This window comes from Nipponia nippon, unplaced genomic scaffold (genome assembly GCF_047370975.1).
Source record: "Nipponia nippon isolate SJK-2023a ecotype South Korea unplaced genomic scaffold, ASM4737097v1 scaffold_3, whole genome shotgun sequence".
NCBI lineage: Eukaryota > Metazoa > Chordata > Aves > Pelecaniformes > Threskiornithidae > Nipponia > Nipponia nippon.
The window spans coordinates 52,964,312-52,989,098 of record NW_028262347.1 but is presented as its reverse complement, the minus strand read 5'-3'; the positions used below and the strand labels follow the sequence as shown (position 1 = coordinate 52,989,098).

The 24,787-nt window shown below is 37.9% G+C and overlaps 1 protein-coding gene across 5 annotated transcripts in view; it reads left to right on the top strand.

The window, feature by feature from the left end:
• The window catches only part of ANKS1B (ankyrin repeat and sterile alpha motif domain containing 1B), a 441,565-nt gene that overhangs the window by 237,846 nt on the left and 178,932 nt on the right, over positions 1-24,787 (top strand). For 4 of the 5 annotated variants that reach the window (XM_087765654.1, XM_087765653.1, XM_087765652.1 and 1 more), the window contains one exon: positions 3,821-3,927. In XM_087765654.1, coding sequence (XP_087621780.1) covers positions 3,821-3,927 — 107 coding nt within the window. Of the gene's footprint in view, positions 1-3,470; positions 3,928-24,787 lie in introns of those variants that run through there. The other variant, XM_087765655.1, reaches the window with a different exon arrangement.

Here is a 24,787-nt window from a genome sequence, read left to right as displayed (position 1 = left end):
TTTAGCATCAATGTCTTCTCGAGCTCTGCTAAATTGGCTGCCAACTTAAAAGGTTCATCCTTTCATATTGTGGTATAGTCTCCACTCAGAAATTTCTTGGTCAGTAGCTACTAAAATTCTCCAGTTTTTGATTCCTTAACACCAGAAGTGTTTAGCAATCAACAGGTATTGACCTACCTAAGAAAATGGTTTATAATAATCTACTCATGATGACTGGGGGAGCACCTCCTCTACAAATAATCACTGCATTTCTTTCTTTTCCTCACTTGAAAAATAAAGAAAGAAAAATCAAGAGAGAAAAATCCACATTGTTAACAGTAGAGACAATAAAATAGAGACCGTAAATTCCTTTGCATTTAGAGCAAATCTGCCTTACAACATGTTTGAAATCATGTGCTTTCTGATATCACAGATTCAGTCAATTCCAAACCCCACAATAAAGATATTCTGAGTCTCATTGGGAACGAGACGTCTTGTAGAAATTACCGTATACCATACCAGATGGCATCTTTCTTGCAGACATCACTTCAATGTGCTTCTTCTATTGCCTTGGAGAAGAAAAAAAACAAGTATTGCCATCCCTGTAAGAGACTTCTTAAGAGTCTGAGTAAGAGTAAGAGTAAGAGACTGCGTCAGTTTTCCCATGCAGCAATAGGTACATCTTTTTTGTTTGTGGTATCACAGGAGGATTATCATGGGATTTATGTTCTTTGAAATCATAGGAAAGTATAGTAGTATGTAAATGTGTTGCAGGTGAGACCATCTCATACAGTCTGTACGACATTTTTCAATGTCAGGACCAGCTTTAGGCCTAGGCAAAGTAGGCACTGCCTGCAGCAGCACACTGCTGGGGCTGACACTGAATCATAGACTAGCAAAATGAAGAGATAGCCTTCTAGTCTCAAAGCAATAGCATCTGCTCCAGGTTCCACTTGCACTGGCTCAGAAAAACTGTCCAAGGAGCCCCCCTAAGATAAGTCTCCTGGACTGGCAAAGAACAAGGAGTTCTAAAGAGCTGCAAGTTCCCATAATGAAAGACTTGACTCTTATCCCCGCATTCCTGGCTCTGCTCTGTGCCTGCCTTTGCCTTTGCCTTACTACTACCTTTGGTGGAAGAAGGAGGGAAAAAAAGTCTTGCAGATAACAGGGTACTCTAGCAATGAGATGATAGTCAGGGATGAAGACAAGGTGGTAAGCTGACTGTGTTTCTCCTTATTTTCTTTCCCGTTGCTGAACAACCTTATGTTTTGTTGATGGGCTCAGACATGTAGTTGTGCTGGCAGGGGACAGAGTTGGAGGAGAGTGTGCAGTGGGACCAGCAGTGCTATAATCATCCAGTGCTGGGACCATGGAGATAGTTAGACACAGTACCAACAGCTACATGAGGAAATGTGTCTGGGGAGCTACTCAAAACCTGAATTTTGCCTACACTGTTGCTAGGCATTGAGCGAAGCACTTCTCATCACTGGCAGCATAACTTCCATGCTGTTTATAGTAAGGTAAGGAAGAAGCAGTTTGAGCATGAAACTGGTATATTGATTATTGGCTGTGCCTTATTGTGGGCAGAACATTTGTGTTGGTGGGGGACACAAGATGCAGAGACATTTGTGTCTATGCGTGTATGGGAAATACAGGAGTCAATCATGCATGATCCTTTCAAGGAGTGGGATTATGCTTCACTAGGTCTCTTTCCAATATCAACTTTTCTGCTTATGGGGGAAAGGGGGAGACAAAGTCAGGATTAAATACTTGAGAAAACTCCTAAAAGTTTCTTCAGCAATTACAGATTTACCAGTGCCTGATAAGCCTTCAGTACTTTTTTGAGAGATGTAATGAACTTCATGTAGTCATGTATCAAATCAGTAAGAAGACCTGGAGTAACGTAAGCTCTCATAACAGACCTTAGGCAACTTTCCAACCTCATGAAAGATCTTCTATGGCTTAATTAAAATTATTCTACAGAATCATTATGGACTTCAGTTTGCATTAGATGTTCCACAAATCCAAGCAGCAATATCAGAGTGAAAGGTCATCCAGTTGTAGTCCAAGGACTAGTCATGTTGGAGTTGAAACTCTTATAATATTGTTAATTTTAAATATCCAGCTAAGAGTCTGTTCTGCAACTGCTCAGGGAGCCTCTGCATGTCACTTGCAGAAACTTTGTATCATAACATGTTGGTCAGACTGTAGGTTTGGATTTCTATGAAACAGTTTTCTGCCATAGTATCATCAATCCCAAATGATGGCCTTGACAGATATCTATAATTTCCTTGTGCCTGGAATTACAGTCCTCATTAGAGATGGTCATTGCTTGAGATTCACAGTGGACAAAAAAAAAACAAAACAAAAAAAATTAATATGTTCAATAAATGAAGTTCTACTGGACAGGATTCTTCTTAGAATTATACCCTGAATATACCCATTTTCTGCCTTTTTGATAAGTCCTTTGATCCTGTTATGAAAAGCAAAAGTTTAACAAACATTCCTCTCAGAGCAAAGGTGTAAAATATTTCCATCTTGAGAGAAACTCTCTCAAAAATGGAACATTGATGGAAAATACATCATGAGGTATTTGGCTTCCTGTGCAGAAAATGAACTTTGCTTTCGTTTTAAATTTATCATCTTTTATTAATTTTTTCCAGTTATAGTTGATAAAATATACATCCTCTCTAGAAATCATGCGAATCTTATATGTCTGCCTGCTATCATTCACATTTTTGTAAGGAAAGGATATGAACTTAAAATTTTATTTAGTAAAAATATTCTTTTAATTATTCATTTGAAATGGTGACCTTTTCAAGTTGAATTATTATATGTTGGCATGAAGGTTTTCTTGTGTCTTATAATATTTTACGGTTGAAGAAATCATGCAGATAATCTAATTACTTTGACTAAAATTGTTGTGCCGTTTATGTCTTTTGCTGTACTACAGGAGAGAAACTGTGAAATGTATTCATTATCAATTCATTAAAGGTTTTTGCTATTATATAAGAAGAGATGCAGTCCACTACCTATCTTGTATTAAAAGGGGAAAGGGGAAGGCATAGTAAAGCATGCCATAGGCTATGGTTTATGTATTGCATTTCTTAATGTCTTGTGAAACGTAAAAATCTACAACAAACAGATATGTAAAGCGTAACTGGTATGAAGATTCTATTCAGATTTAAGTGCTCTAGGTTGCTTTTGAATCTTGCTATTTTCTGCATTTGTTTTGACTGCTCTCATCATTCAAGATTGACGCTTGGATGGGTGTGTAGGAGGAAGCAGCAGCAGCAGGCTTACAGCTTGCAGACAAAAAAAAAAATCTGCCTTATCTGATGGCTATTATTGAAAATGCGAGGTGTAGCCTAGGCTGGGTAATGAAGGGGAGAGAGCGAGGGGGAGCAAGAAGCATGGAGCTGCATACTGATGAGTGTAGGAGTACTTGATAAAAAGAATTCTTGCTGCTGGCAGTGCATTGCTCATTGTGGAGTATTCCAACAATCACATATAACGGAGAACAGCTTAGCTGACAGCTTGATATGCGCTTTTTTTTTTTTTTCCCCCTACTGTATGACGTACTGGTCTGTAGTAAAGATTAATAACTAAGAAATGTAGAGCTAGGATCAGATCTTACGCTATATACTGCCCTGTAAACTATGTTTTACTTCTGACTTTTCTGCTTGCTGAAAACATTAATCTGTCAAGCTGGCGGGCTCCTTTGATACCAACTTTCCCAGGAACACGATGTGGCAATGCCACCTCTCAGCCCAGGACTACCGCTATTATCCAGTGGATGGTTATTCGTTGCTTAAACGCCTCCCTCTTCACCCTCCTACAGGACCCCGATGCCCTGTCCAGACAGTGGGACAATGGTTGGAAAATATTGGGCTACCTCAGTATGAAAACCACTTGCTGGCTAATGGATTTGACAATGTGCAATTTATGGTAAGAAATCTTCTGTGCATAGCTGTGTATATACACTGTAGCTGCCTTTTTTGTCTGTCTCTTATGTGCTCATAAAAACCTTAGAGCGATTCTGCATTGCACTAAGAAGATCTGTTTAGTGTTTCACTTTTCTATGTCTAGCTAAATTAATATATAAATTGTCCTTGTGTAAACTTCCAAAGTGTACACGTTACAAAATATTCTAGCCAGAAATATGGTAAAAGAAAAACTGAATATTAAGGCTCTCTCTCCCCCTCATCAGTCTTCAGATTAAAAAAGAAAAATGCACAGTTCTTCTAATCCATTGCAGGATTTTCACAGTATGTAAAAGCTGTCAACACCCCTATCTCCAATACATCACGTTATTACTTTTATTTAAACATTAATATCATTGTAATAATAATTAAATAACATGCAATGCCTCTTGCATTGAGAGGTATTTTAATACCAGAAAATTATTTAATGAAGTGTGCTCTCTCTGCAAGTGATTCTGAATGCCTCAGTTAAATGTTTTTGCATCTTAGATAATCAGGCTATGGGATTCACTTGTTGAAACTTATGCCCTGTGTGAAAAAGTAATGCATTCCTTTTGATAGTTCCATTTTCATGTTTTAACTCTAGGCATTTGTCAGGAACATATGAATGAAATAAAATTTTATATACTTCAGAATTTACAGTATTACCATGTGGTGTAAACTAACATAGACCTGTCATGCACAAACTTTCAGTTGAAATGAATATTGACAGTAAAGAGAGAAGCTTACTTGTAAGGTTGTTATATAATCACTTTTCTACCTGCTCCAGTATTCCCATTACTTGAACATCTTGCAAAAATCCTGACCACATTTCTTATAAAGTATCAGAGCTTAAAATATTATTAATCACCCCTTTTTTAAGATATTTAGTAACCATGTATATCTTGTAACAATTCTAACTTTTCATAACTTCCACCTGGCATATAAGAAACAGAAATGAAACAGCATGAATATTATGACTATAAAATCATCACGAGTTGTGTTTTTCCTATTTGATTTCTTTTGCCAACATCATTATATGCCTATGGGTTACTGATCAGAAAATGAAGGCACAGATCTCTGCCATTTCCACATTATAACAGTGTAGAGATTTCTTACTGGTTTTACATGGCTGCCATGTGATCTTTTGCTTATATCAGTAAAAATCATTAGAATCTTTACCTTTAAATATTCTCGAAAACAAAGCTGCAAGGGTCTGCTGTCAGCCTAGCAACATAAAAAAAAAAAAATCAAAAATGCATTTCAAGCTACGGTTTCCCAAAATGTAACCACATATTCTTATCTATGTTGTGGCGTTAGTTGCATAAATAGATGATCGTTTAGTCTTAAAGAGATTACAGAGGGAAATTGTTCACAAGAGGCTGTAGGTGGCATAACAAATGCAGAGGGGTACACCTACCACAGGTGAATGATGAGCACCAGAGAAGCCAAAGAAACTGCCCTGGAGGGCATTCCAGTCATCCCCTGGCTCTGAAGGGGCCTGAACCACGTTCTTGGGGAATTTATAAGACTTTAATTTCCTACATCTCTTATTAGTATACTTAAGTAAACATAAAAATTATATACGAGAGTCTATTATTCAAGACGCAAATCAAACTTTTCAGGTATCAGGCAGATTAAGTTATGCCTGCATACTTGTGTGTTAGCTAATGTTTTCCGGTCATTTTAATTTAAGCCTTTTCTGACGTGGTTTGGTTTTAAATATATATCGCAGGTAAAATACATAATTACTCTTAATATTAGTTGGGGTAGCATGCATATGTGAATGGAAGATTAGACTCTTAAATCCAATAATAAGCAAAAAGCTGGAAAATGGCCTAGTAATAAAAAATGTATCATTTCAGTAATTTAATAATTCCTAATTTATTGATTTCACACTGTTCATCATGCTGTTACACATTCCAGTTTTTGTTTGTACCAGAAATTGAATAGTTCCCATATTTTATTGGAAATAAAAATGATCAGAAAACATCAGTTTCTTTATATTCTTTTGAATATATCAGCAGAAGTATTTTGAATATTTTGAATATATCAGCATAAGTAAGGAAAACCTCTCCTGAAAAATTAAATGAGTGTTTTTAAAAATATTTTCCATTCTAGCCAAAATGTTGAAGAGAAAATTAAACTTGGAAAGTATATAGGAAAATGAGAGAAGAAAGACCTGCTGTGCTAAGAGAAAAATTCAGATTACTCCAAACTTAAATGTGTTATAGTCTTCCTTAATATGAGAGAACTGCTTTACCTTTATTAAAGTGGTTTGCATATTAAGCTAAATTTTACAAGCTTATTAAATCAAATGCTTCAGAGAGGTTAGCTACTTTACATTGAACAACTCTAATACTTCAATCCAGTAAAAATCAGTTAGACATATTTGTTCTTTATTCTGTATCATATTCCTGCTTTTGTTTTTCTAGAAGCACATTCTGACCTGCATTTATTCATTCTGTTGCCTAAGCAACAACCATCACACTCCTATTAAGTATGATTTAGTAGTACAGGTCTTACTAGACGTTCAGGAGAGGGAATATCACAATGATATAATTAATGTCCATGGAATAACATACATCTGAGAACAAATGTATCCTATTTATACTACTCTCAACAGCAAAATTCTATTAATTAAATTAGCATTCTAATAAAAAGGTGTTTTTCAGATAAAAAGATTTCATGGTTAATCATTCATTAGATCATAGAAATTAACTCCTTGTGTTTAGTCCCCCTTGAGCATTAGGAAAGGTAGTCACTAGACTATGCTTAGAATTAGGAAGATTTGTTTATGTTACCTGAGGTGTGTGGACTTTACAGCAAGAAACAGCCTGTTTCCTATTAACTTCACAGTATGAATATTTTTTCCATAGTTCATCAATATATATGTTTTAAAAATAGGTTGAAACATAGTATTAAAAAATTAGTTGTGTTTTCATGAACTACTTTATTTCTACATACCACGTATTTCCACCCATAGCGAATGCAGTTCCTACCTACTATTAGTGTCGTGCAGGAATGACACTTGTGTAATATTTAGTAGGCCCAAGGCAGATTCAGTCCTAAGACTTGGTTCACGTGTGCTTGTAGGAATAGAATCGTACTTGAGTATGTATATATATATATATATATGCAGTCATTATTAACTTTGATAATTTGTTGTGTAATAGGCTGCAGTGTCCTTCAGATGTAAAAATTTGTAGTGACTTGGTGCAGAGATACTCTATATTTGAAGATGCAGATGATACTGCAGTTTCATAATGTAAAAGTGATTTTGCAGTTAAACTAATTCTAAAGTGCAAGAAAACAATTAGATCAGTCGTAAATTGCAGTATATAAACTAGATATAAACAATAAGGAAACAATGAATCCATGAACACCTTTTGATGCATAGGTCCCATGGATATCCCTGGGACAAGCTATAATCTTTATGCAGACTTGCAGGCCTACATCACTCAGTATGCTGAGAAAAAAAAAGTTAAATTGCAGAGAAACAGATGAAAATATACAAGTGTGCGAGGTCACTAGGTCCTTGCATGCAGCTTTCTACAACTCTGGAGTTTCATCAAAGACTCCATTCTGGGTTGACAGAGATAAAAGCAGTTAAATCAAATCACTGCCCAGTGGGGACGAGTTCTGATTAAGTACTGCATATGACTATCTATTTATAGGTTGTTCTACTCGTTTAAGAGATTCTGAAATTTTATGACTTGCTTGATATTGCAATTTGGTGAAGATAGTATCTCTTTAAAAGTTTTATAAAACACTGTATGAGAGAAACAGGGACCAGGTTAACAGAAAAATATGAAGCATTTTATTATATTTTTTGACATTCCAAAATATTGTTCACTAGTAAGTTAATAACCTGAGTTGGCATTAAACACTAGACTTTCATTGCTTCTGTGAACTTACAGACATGTACCTCTACCCCTTCAAGTACTTAAATGGCTTGCATTGCCTGAGGATCTAAGTATTACCAAAGTATTTTTTTTTAAATTCTGTCTTTTTCGCTATTGGGAAACTGAGGCATAGAGTGACTGCAGGGTGGAATTTAAAACTGCTTATACATTTGAGATAAGGGGCACTGGTTCTTAAAATAGCTACTCACATAATGTTTAACAGATCAATCAGTTGCTTAAACTTAGGTTTCTAGTTCCAATTGAGATACTGCAGGGGATCCAGGAGATCCAGACAGGGCTGACAGATATTACTGAGGACCAGAGACAGACAGACCGACCCTTCATGATTAGTAGCTGGAGTGCAGGTAGGATACCACCGAGCATCTCAGGTGACTCTAGAGTCCTGATGCTTATGCAGCTGAAATGAATCTTAAATGTTGTAAGTAACACAGAGCTTGTGACATGTCTAGGAATTGAATATAGATGTCTTGAATTTCCACCTAGTATCTTAGTTGCATATGCATTTCTTTTCCTTCTAATGATTTTCTGTTATTTGTATTCATCCTGTGAACTTACCTGCACAAGTATTTACCTGGTTTCGCAGTGCTAGGCATGGACAGCCTTCTCAATTCCCCTTAGCTGCCTGTTCTGGATTTAGTTTTTGAGTTAAGTTTTGACTTTTCTTTCTTCCTTCCTCTCTCTCTTTCTTTCTTTCTTTTCTTTCATTTTTTACTAGGTCTGGAGGTTTATTAGTCAGCTGGAGTTTATCTGGAGATTATCCTCTCTCAGGTGTCATTCCTGGGATTTGCTGTCCTGGAATACCCAGTAATTTTTCTTGCCTTTAATCTCTCTGGAGGATCTTAAACTCTGTATCAAGTACAAAGGACAGAAGCAATTTTATTTCTTTAGAGTGAAATGCACCCGGAAGAAATTCTCTGTGTGCATTGGCTCCCAGTCCTGCACTTGTAGAAACCACCACAGCTTTTATCCAAAAATACCTGGTGCAGAGAGTGATGATTTGGGCATTATATGAAAGCTTGAAAGAGTGAGTCAGTCTGCCAACACCTTTCTTAAATTAGCCATGCTGCAGATGATGAAAAAGAGGCCAATGTTTGACAAGGGTTCTAGTCTGTAGTGACTTTAGTGACTTTCAGAAGCCAACTCCTAATGTGCTTAGGAGAGCAGATCAACCTTTGCAACATCCAGGCTCTGAGCTCTCCAGACCCATAATGCCTACTGCAGAGACTCATCAGGGCACTCATGCATCGTCTGAAGTGTAAGAAGATTTAGAGAGCATTGTCTGTGTGTAGTTTTCCCAGAAATGAAGAACTGTTTAAGGCAACCTTAAAACTGGCAGTCAGTGATATGCAGCAAGCCACATTTTTAGCAGATTAGAAGGAATATGAGTCCCACTGATGCTGGAATAAGCTGCAGTTTAAGATTTTCTGTACATCTAGTAAAATCTTAGAATATATGCCTGGAACCACAAGTTTGAATCCCCTCATCTGAACCTCACTTGCAAACCCCAAGACTTGCTTTTAGTTTCATGGCAGATCTACAGAACTTGACACTAAAACTGTGGAGCTCCTCTCAGTGCCAGTTTGGCCCTGGCTTCTTACCTGAGCAAAGTGTCTCCCTGTCACTCTCTCTCTTCTGAGTCTTCCTTTCCTTCACCTCGGTAACCCTTTGTGACTGTGGCTCTGGAGACAGACCAACTCTGCCCTTAGTCCAACCTGTTAGCCAAACATAGAGGGGGGCAAAGTTAAAGTTCAAATATAGACATCTACACATGTACCAGTCAGTAGATGTTTAAGACTCGGTTCAGTTGCCCACATACTGGAATCACTTGAGATGTCTGAGACATCTGTGTAGGCCTGGAATATATCATACAGGATCTATGGAAAACCCATACCTGTCTGGAGTTTCAGTTGGAATACAGGCAATGTATATTTGCAGCACCTCAAATGACTCTAAATTCGTATCTGTGGGCAACTAGGTGAAGCACCTAATCAGCCATTAAAGTCAATGGGGCATAGAATGCAATTTAGCTGACTGGCTGACTATTAGGGTACTTATTTTAGGATAAATTAAAGTAGATTCATATGGTCAGCTGAATCACTGTCTAGGCTGTATTGATTTTTTTTACTAGGTCTCCTTAAGCTATCATGTAGACACAAAAATTTCGATGGCTCAATTTGGGATAGAATTCATCCAGGTTTCACCGAAAAGGAAACACAAAATATTTTTATTAAAGCTTTTTCTCCTCCCTCAGAACATCCAGCCCTGAGGCTTCAAGATCTTTTTCATCCTAGTAGGGATTCTTACTATAAAACCTGTAAAGTAGAGCTCAGGTAGGTGCCAGAGATGAAGATTGTGCCTGTCATGCTGCAACAGCAGCAGGTCTAACAAATAATTCCATTCCACATGCTCCAGTTAATGCTTCTGTCATGGTATTCCTCAAGCTGGTCGAGAGACAGAAGAGCTTATTAATGTACTCCTCAATATCACATTTGTAAATAATAGCTGGCACTGTCTTTCTGTCTTGAGGTCTCAGACCATTCTTCACCCTGCTGTGCAAGTGCATGCAGATCTGGAGAGGCAGTGTTCATTCCCCTTCAGTGGAAAGGGATTTTAGAGGAATCCGCTTCATGTTTATATATCTATATATGGAGAGAGAGAGAGAGAGAGAGTGTGTGTGTGTGTGCGTGTGAGAAAAACACAGGCACTGAAGGCTGGTGACTGATCCTGCACTTGACAAAGGACTTTATGAAAATTTTGACAGTAACAACTGCTCAACAGAGGAAAGAAAGAGCAAGAAAAACACGACAGAATTTTTTGTGTATTTCACTTGACCAATTGATTCATAAGGAACCCATCTCCAAACAAGCTGTTGACTTCATTAAGGCATCCTGGGTATGGTGGATTCGTTGAGAGTCAGAGTGAGTATGTTTTCATCTAAACCCGTCTTGACAGTTGTATCTTGAAGGTATAATCAGGGATGGCTCCATCTGCCTGTCTGCTAGGTTCTGCTAAGTTAGCCTTTAGGTGAGGGTTTCTCTGGTTGTTCTGGAATATTTGGCCATCTCTCTTTAAATTTTGCTCCACACAAGGTTGTACATACACACAGGCAGGACTTCAAGCTGTACGCTTGGTAGACAATCCAGGTGCCAGTATATGCAGTGGAAGGCCCTTCCACCCACCTCTGCCATTCAGGTTAGTGACATCCAGTGTATATGTGCCTCTTTGGAAAGCTCCCTCTACAGCAGTCTGAGCGAAAAGAGCTTGTCCAATGTACATATCAATGTACTGGGTTCAGTCTTACCCTCACTAAGAACAGAGGGCCAAATCCAGATGTTGAAAGCCATTGCATGTACCGTCACCACTAAAAGTGAAACTATTTCATGGTACATATCTGTAAGTATGGTACTTGAGGACTGGAATTAGTCCCATCTGTTCTAACAATATGTTAAATGTTAATATGAAATGTTGTGCTTGAGCTAAAAGCCTGCCTAGTACAGAGACCGGCCTTCATTTTGGTGTACAAACACTGATGAACTGTATTCTGAGACTACATATGTGAGGAATTTTCTGTTGTCCCTAAACGCAAATTTATGAGAAACTAGTCACAAATATTTAATCTGAAAGTTAGGTTGATAAAGCAGGTGAAAATTCTAATAATGATATAATAAAGCATGACATTTTAATAACTGATAAAATAAGAGACGTAATGCCGATACAATGTTCCTGCTATGTATTTATTTAAGGTCAAAACCTTCCAGCTGCTTTTGTTACCAAAAAGGACAATGCTAAATCTTCAAGAATTAGAAATGTTTGTGTATAGAATGATGTGTATAATGCTATTCTACTTAACTTATGAAAGATACGGAAAACATGATAATATGTAAGGGTCATTAAAAGTAACAGTTTAAAGGTTAAGAGAGGTGGAAAGATTAAGAGTTTTTACTCTTCAGTGACAATCAGTTTATAATTGTATTTACATTGTAGGTAAATAATGGAAAGCTTTGCAATGGAAGGCAATAGTAGACTTAAAACCAGTGGCCTGTATATGATGAAAGTTACAGTTTATTCTTAGTTATTTCATATGGGAATACTTCTTAATAAAATAAATTTAAAAAAAAAAACTAAAACCAAAAAACAATAAAAGGAACCTTAAAACAAACACAATATACAGTTGTGTATATTACTGGTTTAGAACAATATTGTCTAACAAGAAACAATTAAATGGAATCTGGACCAATAGGTAAATTAATCTCAAGCAATTACAGACTTCCTTGACTGAGTTAAAGATGTTTGAAGGACACAGCAGTACAGAGGAGCTTGATTACAGATAATTACATTGTGGGATTCTGAAGGAGTTATCAGGTAAAGATTAATGGGTACTAACATAACTGGAAATAAGCATAAGATTCTTGGACATGTTATCCTTTATGAAGGAAGACTGGGTGATGTAACAAAAGCTCAGGTAGTTACATGAACAAGTGTTAATGCAGATGAATAAAATTGAAACAATTTAAAATAAAGAAAAGAGAGAATACATCATGAAAGAATAGGTAAATAACGAAAATGCAACAAGGAAAACATGAGGAGAGAAAATAACATTTCATTAACTGTGAGTAGAATACATTCAGAAAAGGTTTTATCAATATGCTATAGCTAAAAGGAATATTAAGAAAGTTGTGACCACTGCTATAAGTCAGATAAGAGTCATTTTAGTTTTAGCATAAAGAACAAAGTACGAGAATTAGTGAAATACAGTGTTAATGAAGACCACTGAGATATTAGAGAGCGAGGGAGAGAAAGAGCAATCATACTGCAAGCAGATAAAAGAGTACTTGGTTAATTAAAATATCCAAATCATCTAGGTTAGGTGATGTTTGATGAAGAGTCTTAAGAAACTGAAGAGGAAATACTAGATCCTTTAGCAATCATCTTTGAGAACTCCTGGAGAATGAATGAATTATTAGAGGACAAATAAAATACGAATATAGTACCAATACGTATTTCAGATGACAGGATTCACCCTCAGTATAGATTTCCAGACTCCTGACCTCTTTGTCATCAACCTTTCACCATACAACTAATGCCTTATTCAAGAAGGAAATGGATGGTGATGTTATTAGCAACACAGAGTTACTGTCATCAGTACCAAGTCTGGTGGGGAGAAAATGAGGAAGTGAACAGAATGTCGCAATGGAATGTAATGGGAAGAGAATAAAGCCAAATGAAGTAACTGTGCAGTCAGGAGATTAACAAAATGTTTAAGGGAAACCAGTAAAGAAACAGATGCATTGTATAACACATTGTGCCTCTCATCACGTAGATGAGAACCTTTCCTTCCATCAACAATTAAAATTTCGACAAAGGAGACAAGCTTAATTTTGTTAGTAAAACTACAGCTACCTTTTAAAAGCTGTTCTGGAATATGATGTACCAGAATTGCCATGCTAGCGACCCATTCCTGGTATAGAGTTTTCCTGACCACTTCTAAATTTCCTGGGCACCTAAACTTTCTCTCCTTCAGTTTAGGGATATCCTGTTTTCCCACACATTGGTGAAAATGTTTCTTTCTCCCATATTCTGTGCCCACATATTTTTAATGACACCAACACCCCATCAGTTTTAACCTTTTTAATGACAAAAGCAATGAAACCCATGAAGCCTTTATCAACATGCTGTCCATTCTGCCTGCCCTTCACAATGTGCTCTCTGTTCTGCCTATGCACACACTCACACGTGCACACAGACATACACATATTGCGCAAAAAGGTAAGGTGAATTTTCACCAAGGTGAAAAATTCCACGTGCTCAGAAATAAAGAACTGGAGAGTTACAGTACCTCTGCAACCTCAGTTTATCCCTCTCATTCATATGTCTTATGATAAGTCTTCAATCACAGGTTTCTCTACTATTTTTTTCCCTCAAAATTCCTTCCTCATTCAGTGTACTGAGATTTGAGTATGCACAAGCACACATTTCAAAGAATGAGCAGTTAAAAACAAAACTTGTTTTTATTTTTCTAATGTTGCATTGCTTAATGATTTTACGACCTTAGCCCAATGGTTATTTAAAACAATGATTAGACTCCCAAACTGCCTTCTCTTCTCATTCAGCAGTGATTTACACTTGTGTAGTATTGTTCATCTGGAACATTAGAATTGTGTTATCATTCTAAAGTACTTATACATCCAAACACGCTTCTCCTTTGCGTTTGCGTTTTAGAAACTGGGTTATAAAGAGTTAGAAAAGATAAAAGGATAACACTTCAGATGATAACTTTAGACAATTAAAAATGAATATATTCAGTTAGAAACACTTTTTTTCATGATTTTTCAGATGCTGAACACTGTGCATGAGAGGTCACCTCCAAAAACTTTGCCCAAGTGGTTTATATGGGTCTAAGCACAGGTTCAGTTAAAAGAAAGTTTGATGTTCTTGACTTTCAATGGGAAAAAAGATATATCCTTCAACTGCTGAAAGTAAGGTAAAGGCCCAGTGCAGACAAAGCAAACTGCCTTGTCTTAACTATGATTTTATTCTACATAAGCATAATTGATTGAATCAACAACAAGCTTTTATTCATCATAAATACAAGGTCACACAATGAAATTCACACCTGATCTCTCGTCTTCGTCCACTCCTGACTGAAATCTATTTTCAGGAAAACAAGTAATACAAATGCTACTTTACCCCCCAAATAATTTACTTCTGTAGACTTTAAAACACTACATTAAACATTTCAAACATTTTATTCACTATGGAACGTATTATGTTCTGTATCTTTTGCTGTCCCTCATTAAGCTCCAATTACTGTGCATATGGGATAAAATCTCCATGCAACAATACACTGTATTTGTTTTAGGCTGGCTGGTACTGATTAAACTGATGGCATATACACTTGTACATACAACCCATGACTTAACCGAAATCTCATGTTTCAGGTGCTTATTAGTATTATCTTTATGCAGTATTTTATTGAATTATTGGAAACTGAATGATTTAATAGCATTACTGATGGGAAAAACAATGGGTTAAATTTGCAAGTTATACCATACCTGCTCTAGATTTATGTTGAAAGTTTTTGATCCAAAGACCAGATCTAGATGGAAGTTTTGAAATATAAAAGCCAAAGTATTTGCCCAGGTGGCAGATGTTGAGGGATAAGGTTACTGTGCATACAAGTGCTAACAGTCAGTTTAAATATTAAAAACTGGAATACCAAGAATAAAAGTATGCTGGATAAACACCTATCAAATGACTTTTCTGATATAAATCCCAAACAGTATTTTCTCTGACTGCCTAGTTAGCAGCCATGAATTGGTAAAGAGTGGCCCTCTGTGCACAATCCCCCTTTGCAGTTAGGAAGAGGGGGGGAAAATCTGCATCTTATTCACTGGAACCTTACAGCTCATGCTAAAAACAAATACATGTGCAGCTGGTTACAGCTCTTAAAATCTCTGAAATGATTGATAGCTTCTATTCTTCAGTAGCCACACTATTTAACAGCTTTTTTACTGCTTCAGGTATGTTCTCTCCAAACAGCTCCCCTTTTAATCACATAGAAAGCCCACTTCTTGAAGTTAAGATGGCATTTATAAAGAAATAATAGTTCTTAGCTGCTGTGCTGCATTAGGATAAAAGATTGCACAATACTGAGTTGGTTTTTAGCCTTGATCCATTTTTAAATATAGTATGAATATTATAGTTCTGTTAGCTTCTCTGAACTCCCTAGGCATCCTTCTTGTTGCCAGAAAGGAATTATAAATTGACAATGCAAGTTATTTTATTTCATTTTCCATCTCTCTTGGAATTTGGAAATGTGTCTATTCTGTCCATGAACTTTTTATTTCCTGACGTTCTGATTTTTTAAGTACTTGTTTTACTGCCTGTAGAAATAGTAGGTCCTCACTTTCTGCCCAGAAAAATAACTTTATGCAGCAAGAGTGGAATATTGTGCCAAAGAACCCAGATACAGACAAATCTTTGGCTCCCTGTAATATCAGGCTTTTTGTCAGCAAATTTTGCAGTTCCTGATTGTATGGTTTGATTTCTCTCTGTCTCTTAATTCTGCTATGTATGTAATAGCATCTTGCTTCATATATGTATTTATTTAAAGTGCATGCTGATTTTCTTCCTTCTTGAACAATAAGAAATGGAGACTGAGGAGAAGAGAGGATAAAGAAAACACTTGCTAGCACATGCAGAAGAAGCCTGGTCTGTGGAGAATGCATAGGACAATATATCTAAGGGTCTTTCCTGAGGTCAGTCTTTGATTTGGATTATGAGTTTGGGGAAGACGCTTCTCTATTCCCTTAATTATCTGGCTAGGAAATTACGTAATATTCCTGGCCCACATATATGAAATCAAGAGAGGATCCTGGGACAGAAATATCTGTATAATAAGAGCTATCTTGTGGACAATTATCTGCTTGTGTCTGTCCTTTCACAGTAAAGGTTTCTAAGTACCTGCAGTTGGAAAGCACAGTTTCTCAGGAGGGAGCCAGAGGTAACCAGATAGCCTGAGGAATCTCACTGAGTACCTTCAGTTGAGTTCTGTATAAATTCAGTGGCAATGATTGGACTCAAGCTAAAAATAGTGCAAGAAAACAAAACAAGTATTTAATACTTATTAATATTTTTATGCCCCAAACAAAATGAATTGGGAACATTTTCTGTGTATGAGCTAGCTATATGCAATTTCATTACTTTAATCTTGAAGTCATGCATTTTATTGCTTCTATAAGCCAAATTCATGGCAGAAACTGTTTCTTAGCATTCCTCTTACCTGTCCTGGAGCTACCCGGGTACCACTCTTCATTTCTCTTTATTTCTGAGATTTTCTGTGTCCAACCCTCTCCCCCAAAGTGCATTTATGTTTCTGAGCTCTCTCCCTGCCACATTATCCCTGCAGGCTGGACTCTTGTTGTGCTCCCTGTCTCCTCCTTCTCTGCATTTCCTCTTTCCTCAGTAGAAATTACTGTGTGTCTTTTTTGTCTCCAAATCAAAGGAAAGAAGGAAGGAGGGAAGGAAGGAAGGAAAGAAAGAAGGAAGGAAGGAAAGGAAAAAAGGAAGGAAGGAAAAAAGGAAGGAAGGAGGGAGGGAGGGAGGGAGGGAGGGACGGAGGGGGGGGGGGAGGGAGGGAGGGAGGGAGGGAGGGAGGGAGGGAGGAAGAAGAGGAAGAAAGGAAGGGGAATAAAACAAAACAAAGAGGGGGATGAAGGATATCTGCTTCACATCTAAGTTCTTTTACTGACTTAAAACATTTTAGGGAGTCCTGAATAAAAGCAGAGGGGCATTTAACTGGATGGTTTTCAAAGAGATGTTTTTGTCACTCTTTGAGAGACAGCTCTGGCCCAACAGAGCTGGTGCTGAGTGAGACCTAGTTTGCTTGGCTGGGCTTAAGCTGACTCCTTGCAGAAAGCTGGCCATGCTCTCCAGCATGCTTTGTAGTACCATATTATTCAGATTTTTCCATTTCCCAAGGTGTCTTAGGCTTCTGATTTACCTGGACAGCTAGCTACAAATTGTGACAAGCTTTTCTGATAAAACTTTTGCACTGAAAACCCTTTGATATACATGTGCAAGAGAAGGAGCAGAATTTGGACTTGCTGAAGTGTGAGTGCTCACAGCTAAAACTGCATTTGACTACAGTTGTCCTTTGAATACACGTGTAGATAGATACTAAGTACTCATTGAAATGGAAGAAAACAATCCCTGCATTTAGGCACTGAGAACTAATAGATTTTATTTTTTTTTAATTCTGGCCCTAATTAGTCCTACTTTAATTATTCATCTATATAACGGGTATAAAAATGCCACCTTGCCTTGAAGGAGTCTTATAAAATACATTAATTCCTGTTTTGGAGCTGTCTAATATTATTTCAATGAATGTCTAAAAAAAGTCTGAAGAAAGTGAGTCATTCTTACTGGTGAGGTCTTCAATGGAAAACTATATATAAGACATGGACCCACACAGAGAATGATAAAGGCTAAAAAAAGAAATATCAGCTATCTTATTTCATAAGTACCATCCAACCCCCTGCACTGAATTCATGGATTATTCATAAATATAATTATACTGTGTGTATGATGCCATGTAGAATATGTATCCTGGTGTGAAGGGTGGTAAGCCAGTGTTGAACAGTCTTCATTCTGGTGTTTTGCAGCTTTGTAACTTTGCAACGTTCCTTTAATGTGTAGTGGGGATCAGCAGCTCTTATTTTGTCTGTTTTATTCATTGCAGTAACTTTTCCTTTTAAGAAGGTGTACTGAAATACAGAAATTATATCAAGTGAAGTTACAGTCTCCCGCAATCTTGTGTCACTAGATCAGGAGCACACAGTTTTAATATCCAGTTTGTTGGTAGCGCTGGTCTGGTTTGGACCTGATATTAGAGGCAGAAGGGGGCAGCGAGACTCACAAGTATTCATCAGGACCATTAGGAGCATTTCTTTATCGCAAAGAAAAGTTAGAAAAAGCTTGCCCACAAAGAAATCTTCAAAGCATCAGTAAAAGAACTGCTTAAATTTGGATGGGGGAGGTCCCAAAGACTCCCTAAATATTAGTTGTTGAATGCAGTATCCTTGTATAGGAAATGGATTGGTGGAAACACTCATCACAGTAGCATCAGGAAGGAGGGTGCCATACAAGGTGGACTGACTTGCATGAAGGTTTCCTATGACTGAGGGAAATGAAATACTCGTGTCAGATTGCCGGCCTCTGACAGTAGACAACCCAACACACGTACTTGGAAAATCAGCTGTGTAGCAACATTGCAGAGTGCTTCCACACTGTTTTGGGACTGAATCAGTCTGCATACAGGTAATACTACCCTAAGAATATATCAAGTTGTCCTCATTAATTTTGAACATGTTAACTCAGATTTTTAAGAAAATGCAGCATGTCTATGGGAAGAATAATCAGCCCCTCAGATAAATAACAAGTTTACCTTTACATACAAGATTCTTGAAACCAAATACTATTTGCTAGGCAGGAAGAATAGTTCAAAGGGCTATATCAAGATGCTAGGAATGTCTGTATGAGACCATTATGTGCCTTTAAGCTTCACAGCTAGTACTTGCTTTGGCTGGAGACAAGTTACATAGTTCAATTTCTGCGAACAGACTTTTTCACATGCATGGATTTTTATCTTATATTCACTGGTAATAAAATATTATGCATGACATTATATATACAAGTAATTTATGGATTGGTGTAAAAATGTCATGTTGTGTGAGTATTTGTAACTTCTAACTACTCAGTTATGGGTAGAAAACACAGAACTATGGTAGTCACACTAATTACTGCTTTTGTGTTGTAGCCGAGATAAACGATACAAGAATATTTGCAAAAGAGTGAGAAATGTTTAAATAAAGCAGAGAATGTGAACAGAAAGGTCGGTTGCAGTATTTGAACTATATCTGAGTACAATATGTGGATTGGGAATAAGTTGCACAGGGAAGAAAAACAGATACAAAAGGAGGAAGGGAAAAGAAAGTAGATAGCTTACTATCTGGCTCACAGAGCGAGAAATCTGATTTTGCATTTGTTTGTTTAAGTATTGAATGTGTTTGTTTATTTTTACATTTCAGAATTATAAATGTTATTGTTCAATGGCAAGATACTTAAAAATTGTGGGCAAACTTTTGATGCCTGTGGTAATTAATACTTTATACGGGATCCAGTCAATAGCTACACAGTTTTTTTTTATAGGTTCTGAGTGATAGTTGCTGTATTACTGGTGACATAGCTAGACCATGCTACATGAAATGCTACTGTTTAATATTAAAAATAAAAAATGTCATGGGTTGACAAAGAAATATTAAGAAATGCAGTGATCAGTGAATCACTCCAAAGTGCACTTCTTACTTATCAGTGGCTATCCAGTTGTTTTCCAAAATGGAACCTTTAATTTTTAGATAAACTTAGCATAAATGGAATGTCTTTTCCTCATTCTTTGGACTCATTGTCCAGTATACCTTGTTCAAATGTTTGAGGGATCAGTAAAGGACAGAGAGTGAAATATCCCCCTTATGCATAGAAGGGATGCCATCCAGGGGCCTTGACAGGTTTGAGAAGTGGGCCCGTGTGAATCACATGCAGTTCAACAAGGCCAAGTCAAGTTCCTGCACCTGGGTTGGGGCAATCCCCAATATCAGTACAGACTGGGGGATGAATTGATTAAGAGCAGCCCTGCAGAGAAGGACTTGGGGATACTGATGGGTGAAAAACTGGATACGAGCTGGCAACATGTGCTTGCAGCCCAGAAAGCCAATCCTATCCTGGGCTGCATAAAAAGAAGCCTGGTCAGCAGGTCAAGGGAGGTGATTCTCCCCCTTTATTCTGCTCTGGTGAGACCCCACCTGGAGTACTGCATCCAGCTCTGGGGTCCCCAGCACAAGGATAACATGGACCTGTTAGAGCGGATCCAGAGGAGAGCCACAAAAATGATCAGAGGGATGAAACACCTCTCTATAAGGAAAGGCTGAGAGAGCTGAGGTTGTTCAACCTGGAGAAGAGAAGGCTGCAGGGAGACCTTATTGCAGCCTTCCAGTATGTAAAGGGGGCTTATAGGAAAGACGGAGAGAGACTTTTTACCAAGGCCTGTAGGGGACAAGGGACGATGGTTTTAAACTGAAAGAGGGTAGATTCAGATTGGACATAAGGAAGAACTTTTTTTACAATGAGGGTGGTGGTACACTGGAACAGGTTGCCCAGAGAAGCTGTGGGTGCCCCATCCCTGGAAGTGTTCAAGGTCCGGTTGGATGGGGTTTTGAGCAACAGGAAAGGTGTCTCTGCCTATGGCAGGGGGATGGACTAGGGGATCTTTGAAGATCTCTTCTGACCCAAACCATTCTGTGATTCTAGGTATCCTTTCTTCCATGCACTCCACAAGTTTGGGCCTGTCATCATAGCACAGTTTTGAAGGGACTGCTCTTATTTTGATTCTTTTGGAATATATAATCTCAAAGTTAATTTGTAAGAAGGCTAGTCCAGGCCTTCTGCCATCTTTGTAACACATAAAAAGAAACAACCTTTGCAGTGCAGGGATGATTTGCTGCAATCTAGAAAAGGGATGGTAAATCAACTTCTTCCAAATGCTAAAGAACAGCTGAGCCTTATGTATCTGTTGAAATCTATGGTGGATTTGTATTTAGCAAAATCAGGTCTTCTGCCTGCTATATATCCAGCACTCAGTCTCTAGTGTAGCTAAATGCCCATATGCTTAACTTTAAATTAGCCCAAAGACCGAAAAAATTATATAAGACAAATTATTTATATATATTTTGCTTTTCTGGGCACTTTTGGCCACTAGCAGAGACACTGAACCAATGAGTTAGAGAGACCTTTGATCTCACCTAGTATGGTCATATTGATGGTTCTTGAGTACTAAGCCTCGATTCAGATTCTCTAGCATGTTTCTGAGGAGCAGTGTCTGCTTGGTGCTGAACATAGGCTTCACGGTGCAAACCAGTCGTTCCTGAAGTCACTTCATGTGAAGCAAAACGCATCCTAATATGATGCTGTAGTCCACACGTGACACGTGGGATGACCATCCAGTGGCATGATAATTAATCCTCCTTTATGAGAATAGGGAAATGCATCTCCCAAATCATTACCAGAGAACAATAGCACTGTGTAGTGACATAAAGCACATGGGATCACATCACAGCAATCTGCTGGTTGCCATGGTGACGGGAGTGGGCCTGCAAAGCCAGCCGCCCGGCTGCTGAATTGGAAGGGATAAGAAAAACACAGCCCACTTCCCATGCGAAATGAATTACAAGAACAAGCAAAGGAAGAAAAGAAAATTGTCAACCCTTAATCAAATGTTCTTATATTTTTAGAAAGGGTTTGAAGAAAATGGAGGCCATCTCCACTTACCTCTTGGGCTTCAGGGACCTGGCTAGTAATATCTCTGTACATACCATGGAAATAAATCACAACAGTTTGTATAAGAAAAATCACATGTAACAGAAATCTCATCTGTGTGCAGGGGGAGATGACAATACCTTATTCAGTCTTGCTATTCGTTGTGCCTGCCTTAGCAAACAAAATCTGTAGGAACACATTAAAATGGGTCTTAACATAATGACTGTATTTAGCAGGCAAGCCTGACTGTATTTTCCCCACACCCTTTTAGTTTTCACCTAGAGAAAGTTAGTATATTCCAGTTCCTTATTAGCTTACAAGCTCTCTTACCTTTTACCCTTGCTTCACCACTACAGGTCAAAAGCAGCATGGTGGAACGTGAAACGCATTTAAACATAGTGAATCAGTGACACATAGAAAACACCATTCATTTTCCAGTAGTTCTCATTTTTTGGAGCTGCTTCATATTTTATTATATTTATTAAAATAATATTAAACAAAACAGCAAGTTCAGTTGACCTAACAGCCTCCAATTACTAGCAGCTAGATCCTGAAAATGGTTTGGGCACCTGAAAGGCAGTGCCTTCGTTTTGCAGCACACAAAGTGGACTCCAAACAGCCAGGTGAGACCTCCAAGCCCTATTGAAAATGCAGTTAGCTGCAGCAATGATAAGCATCACCACGCTTGACTTTACAGTTCCTCTCTCTGGCAGCAGGATCCCTACAATTGAATTAGGCACACAAGATCCTGCATAACTTAACAGGAGGAGAAAGGCACTTATGAAAGGCGTTTGCAATGCTCGGCAGAGGAAGCCAGTAGGGTACTCCAAAGCAGGAGTTATACCTGAAAGTTTTGCCTCCCTTTGCAGCCCTGCATTAGACACCATTTGGAGGCTGGATTTCCCGTGCTGTTCCCTGGACCTTGACATCCAAGTCATCCCTTTGGATGAGGACAGCTGGCTTACTGTTTTCTTTCAAATTACAATATGCACCAGAAGCATGAGTCTGTTGCTCAGAAGTTAGGATACTTGGTTGAAAGAAATAGAAAATCCTGAAATTTTAGCTTTTTCTCTGCTTTTTATATTTGGCAGTCACTCAATGTAAACCAGAAACATTTCTAGCAACAGCACAAGAAGATTGACTTACCACAGCCAGCTGTCACTGATCTAAAGGATAATATTCCTGTCTGACTTACTGACTAAACTTCACAGCAATTTACTTTCAGCAGGACCAGTGAACGATTCCTCCTCAATCCCAGAATGCCCTTTCCTATCAGTTGTTGCATAGCTCCCTCTTGTTTTAGGAAATTTGAGTTTGAGAAAGACACGTGAATCTGATCTCCCGCCTTCTGCATGAATCCTCTAATGGCTGGGCTGTGCTATGAGAAAGATAAAGCAATTCTTCCTCCTTCTGTCACGTTTGTAAGAAAGAGCAGCTGCCAATTTATGCTGTGCTCCTGTGTTTCTGCCTTGGGCATGCTCTGAGACTTCCTACCAGATCAAGCTCTGATGGCATCTAAGAGGAGGACCTACTTTCTAGACTCACTTGAAGGTCTGATGTGGTTTCCAAGCTGCTCTGTCTGCTCAGAACGGAGAGCTTGAACACCAGGCATCCCAAAGGTAAAGCTGCCAGTGTGAGTGGGATTCACCTGCAGGCAGGAGATGAACAAGTGCTTCCAAGACCTCAGTTGTAACTTTAGGGCGTGTGTGAAGGCTTAAGTATTTTCTTGAGCGTGTGTTTTCCTTGCTGCTATTTCACAGGCCCTTTCTGTGAATAACCTATTTTTAAGACATGGATCCTGCCCAGAATTTTATAGTTGAAGTCTTTGACTTTGTTTTGTACTCTCTGGGCTGATTTGGGTGGCTCACATTTTAAACATGATGAAGGTTGATAACAATGTGAGGAAGGAAATACTGCTGTGAGATATTCTGGGATGTAAACAGAGTTTTTACATTTATTACAAAAACACCAGTGTTAGCTCCAAGGTTAAACAGAACTCCATGTTATGTGCAGAGCAGGTATTCAGCATTTTTGTTGTCTGAAAATATCATGTTTACCCCTTCCTGCACTCCCCAGACTTACACACTTATTGGAGAAAGGAATATTTTTCTGAGAATTTATAAGTCTGTTAATTAGCTCACAGTAATATTGATTTTAAAGTGGGTCCTTTGAGAAATTTAGCATCTAAGCTAACTAGCATTTATCTCAAGTAATCTGAATAATGGTACAATATAGACTGTCTGGAATTTTCATTACTCAGATGAAGTGAAATTATCTTCACAATATACATTCAAGACATTAAGATGTAATTTAGGTAAGTATTAATAATTATTTTATTGAATTGTTATGACTAAATAGGCAGACAGAGTTGGGTCAACAGCGTTAGTAATTAAGTGGGCCAAGTGCGACATCAGAGGTAATTTTTTTCAATTGCCACCTTATCTGTGCAGCTAATTTGCATGTGACAGTTGTGTTGGTTGTAATGAATCAGTGCTACAAGGAAGAGGGGATAAAAATAGCAGAAATTCTTCCTACAAGGATCCTTGTCCCAGCTATCAGTATTGTTTAATTATCACTATACTTTAATTAACGATTACTGTTGTGTGAAAGGTCTGTGACTATATGTTCATTTGAATATCAGTATTTGAAAAGCTTTTGATGGCACCGGTTACTTCAGGTTCACTTCTGGAAGAGCTGAAAGTAAACCAGAGAGAGGTCTTTAAAACATAGGTAGAGTGGGACTAGGGGTCTGTTGGGACTCCTTTTTAAACGGAGCCTACTTACATGACCTTCTATCTTTATGCATAGTTTGTAAATTAGGGCTCTGAACTGCTATCACGTCACTCTTATCTATGAGTGAAATGGCCTTTTTTTAGTTAACATTTCAATAGTAGTTTATTATTACTTCCTGACAAAATGACAGTAATATGGAAAACTTCCTTTCAGTTTTCTCTTTGGTTTTGTGGGGTTTTTAATTGCTAAGAAAGTCATAAATGTAAAGACTGACAAGAGAGCAAGGTGAGGATTGAGAATGATTATCAGTATCAGTAG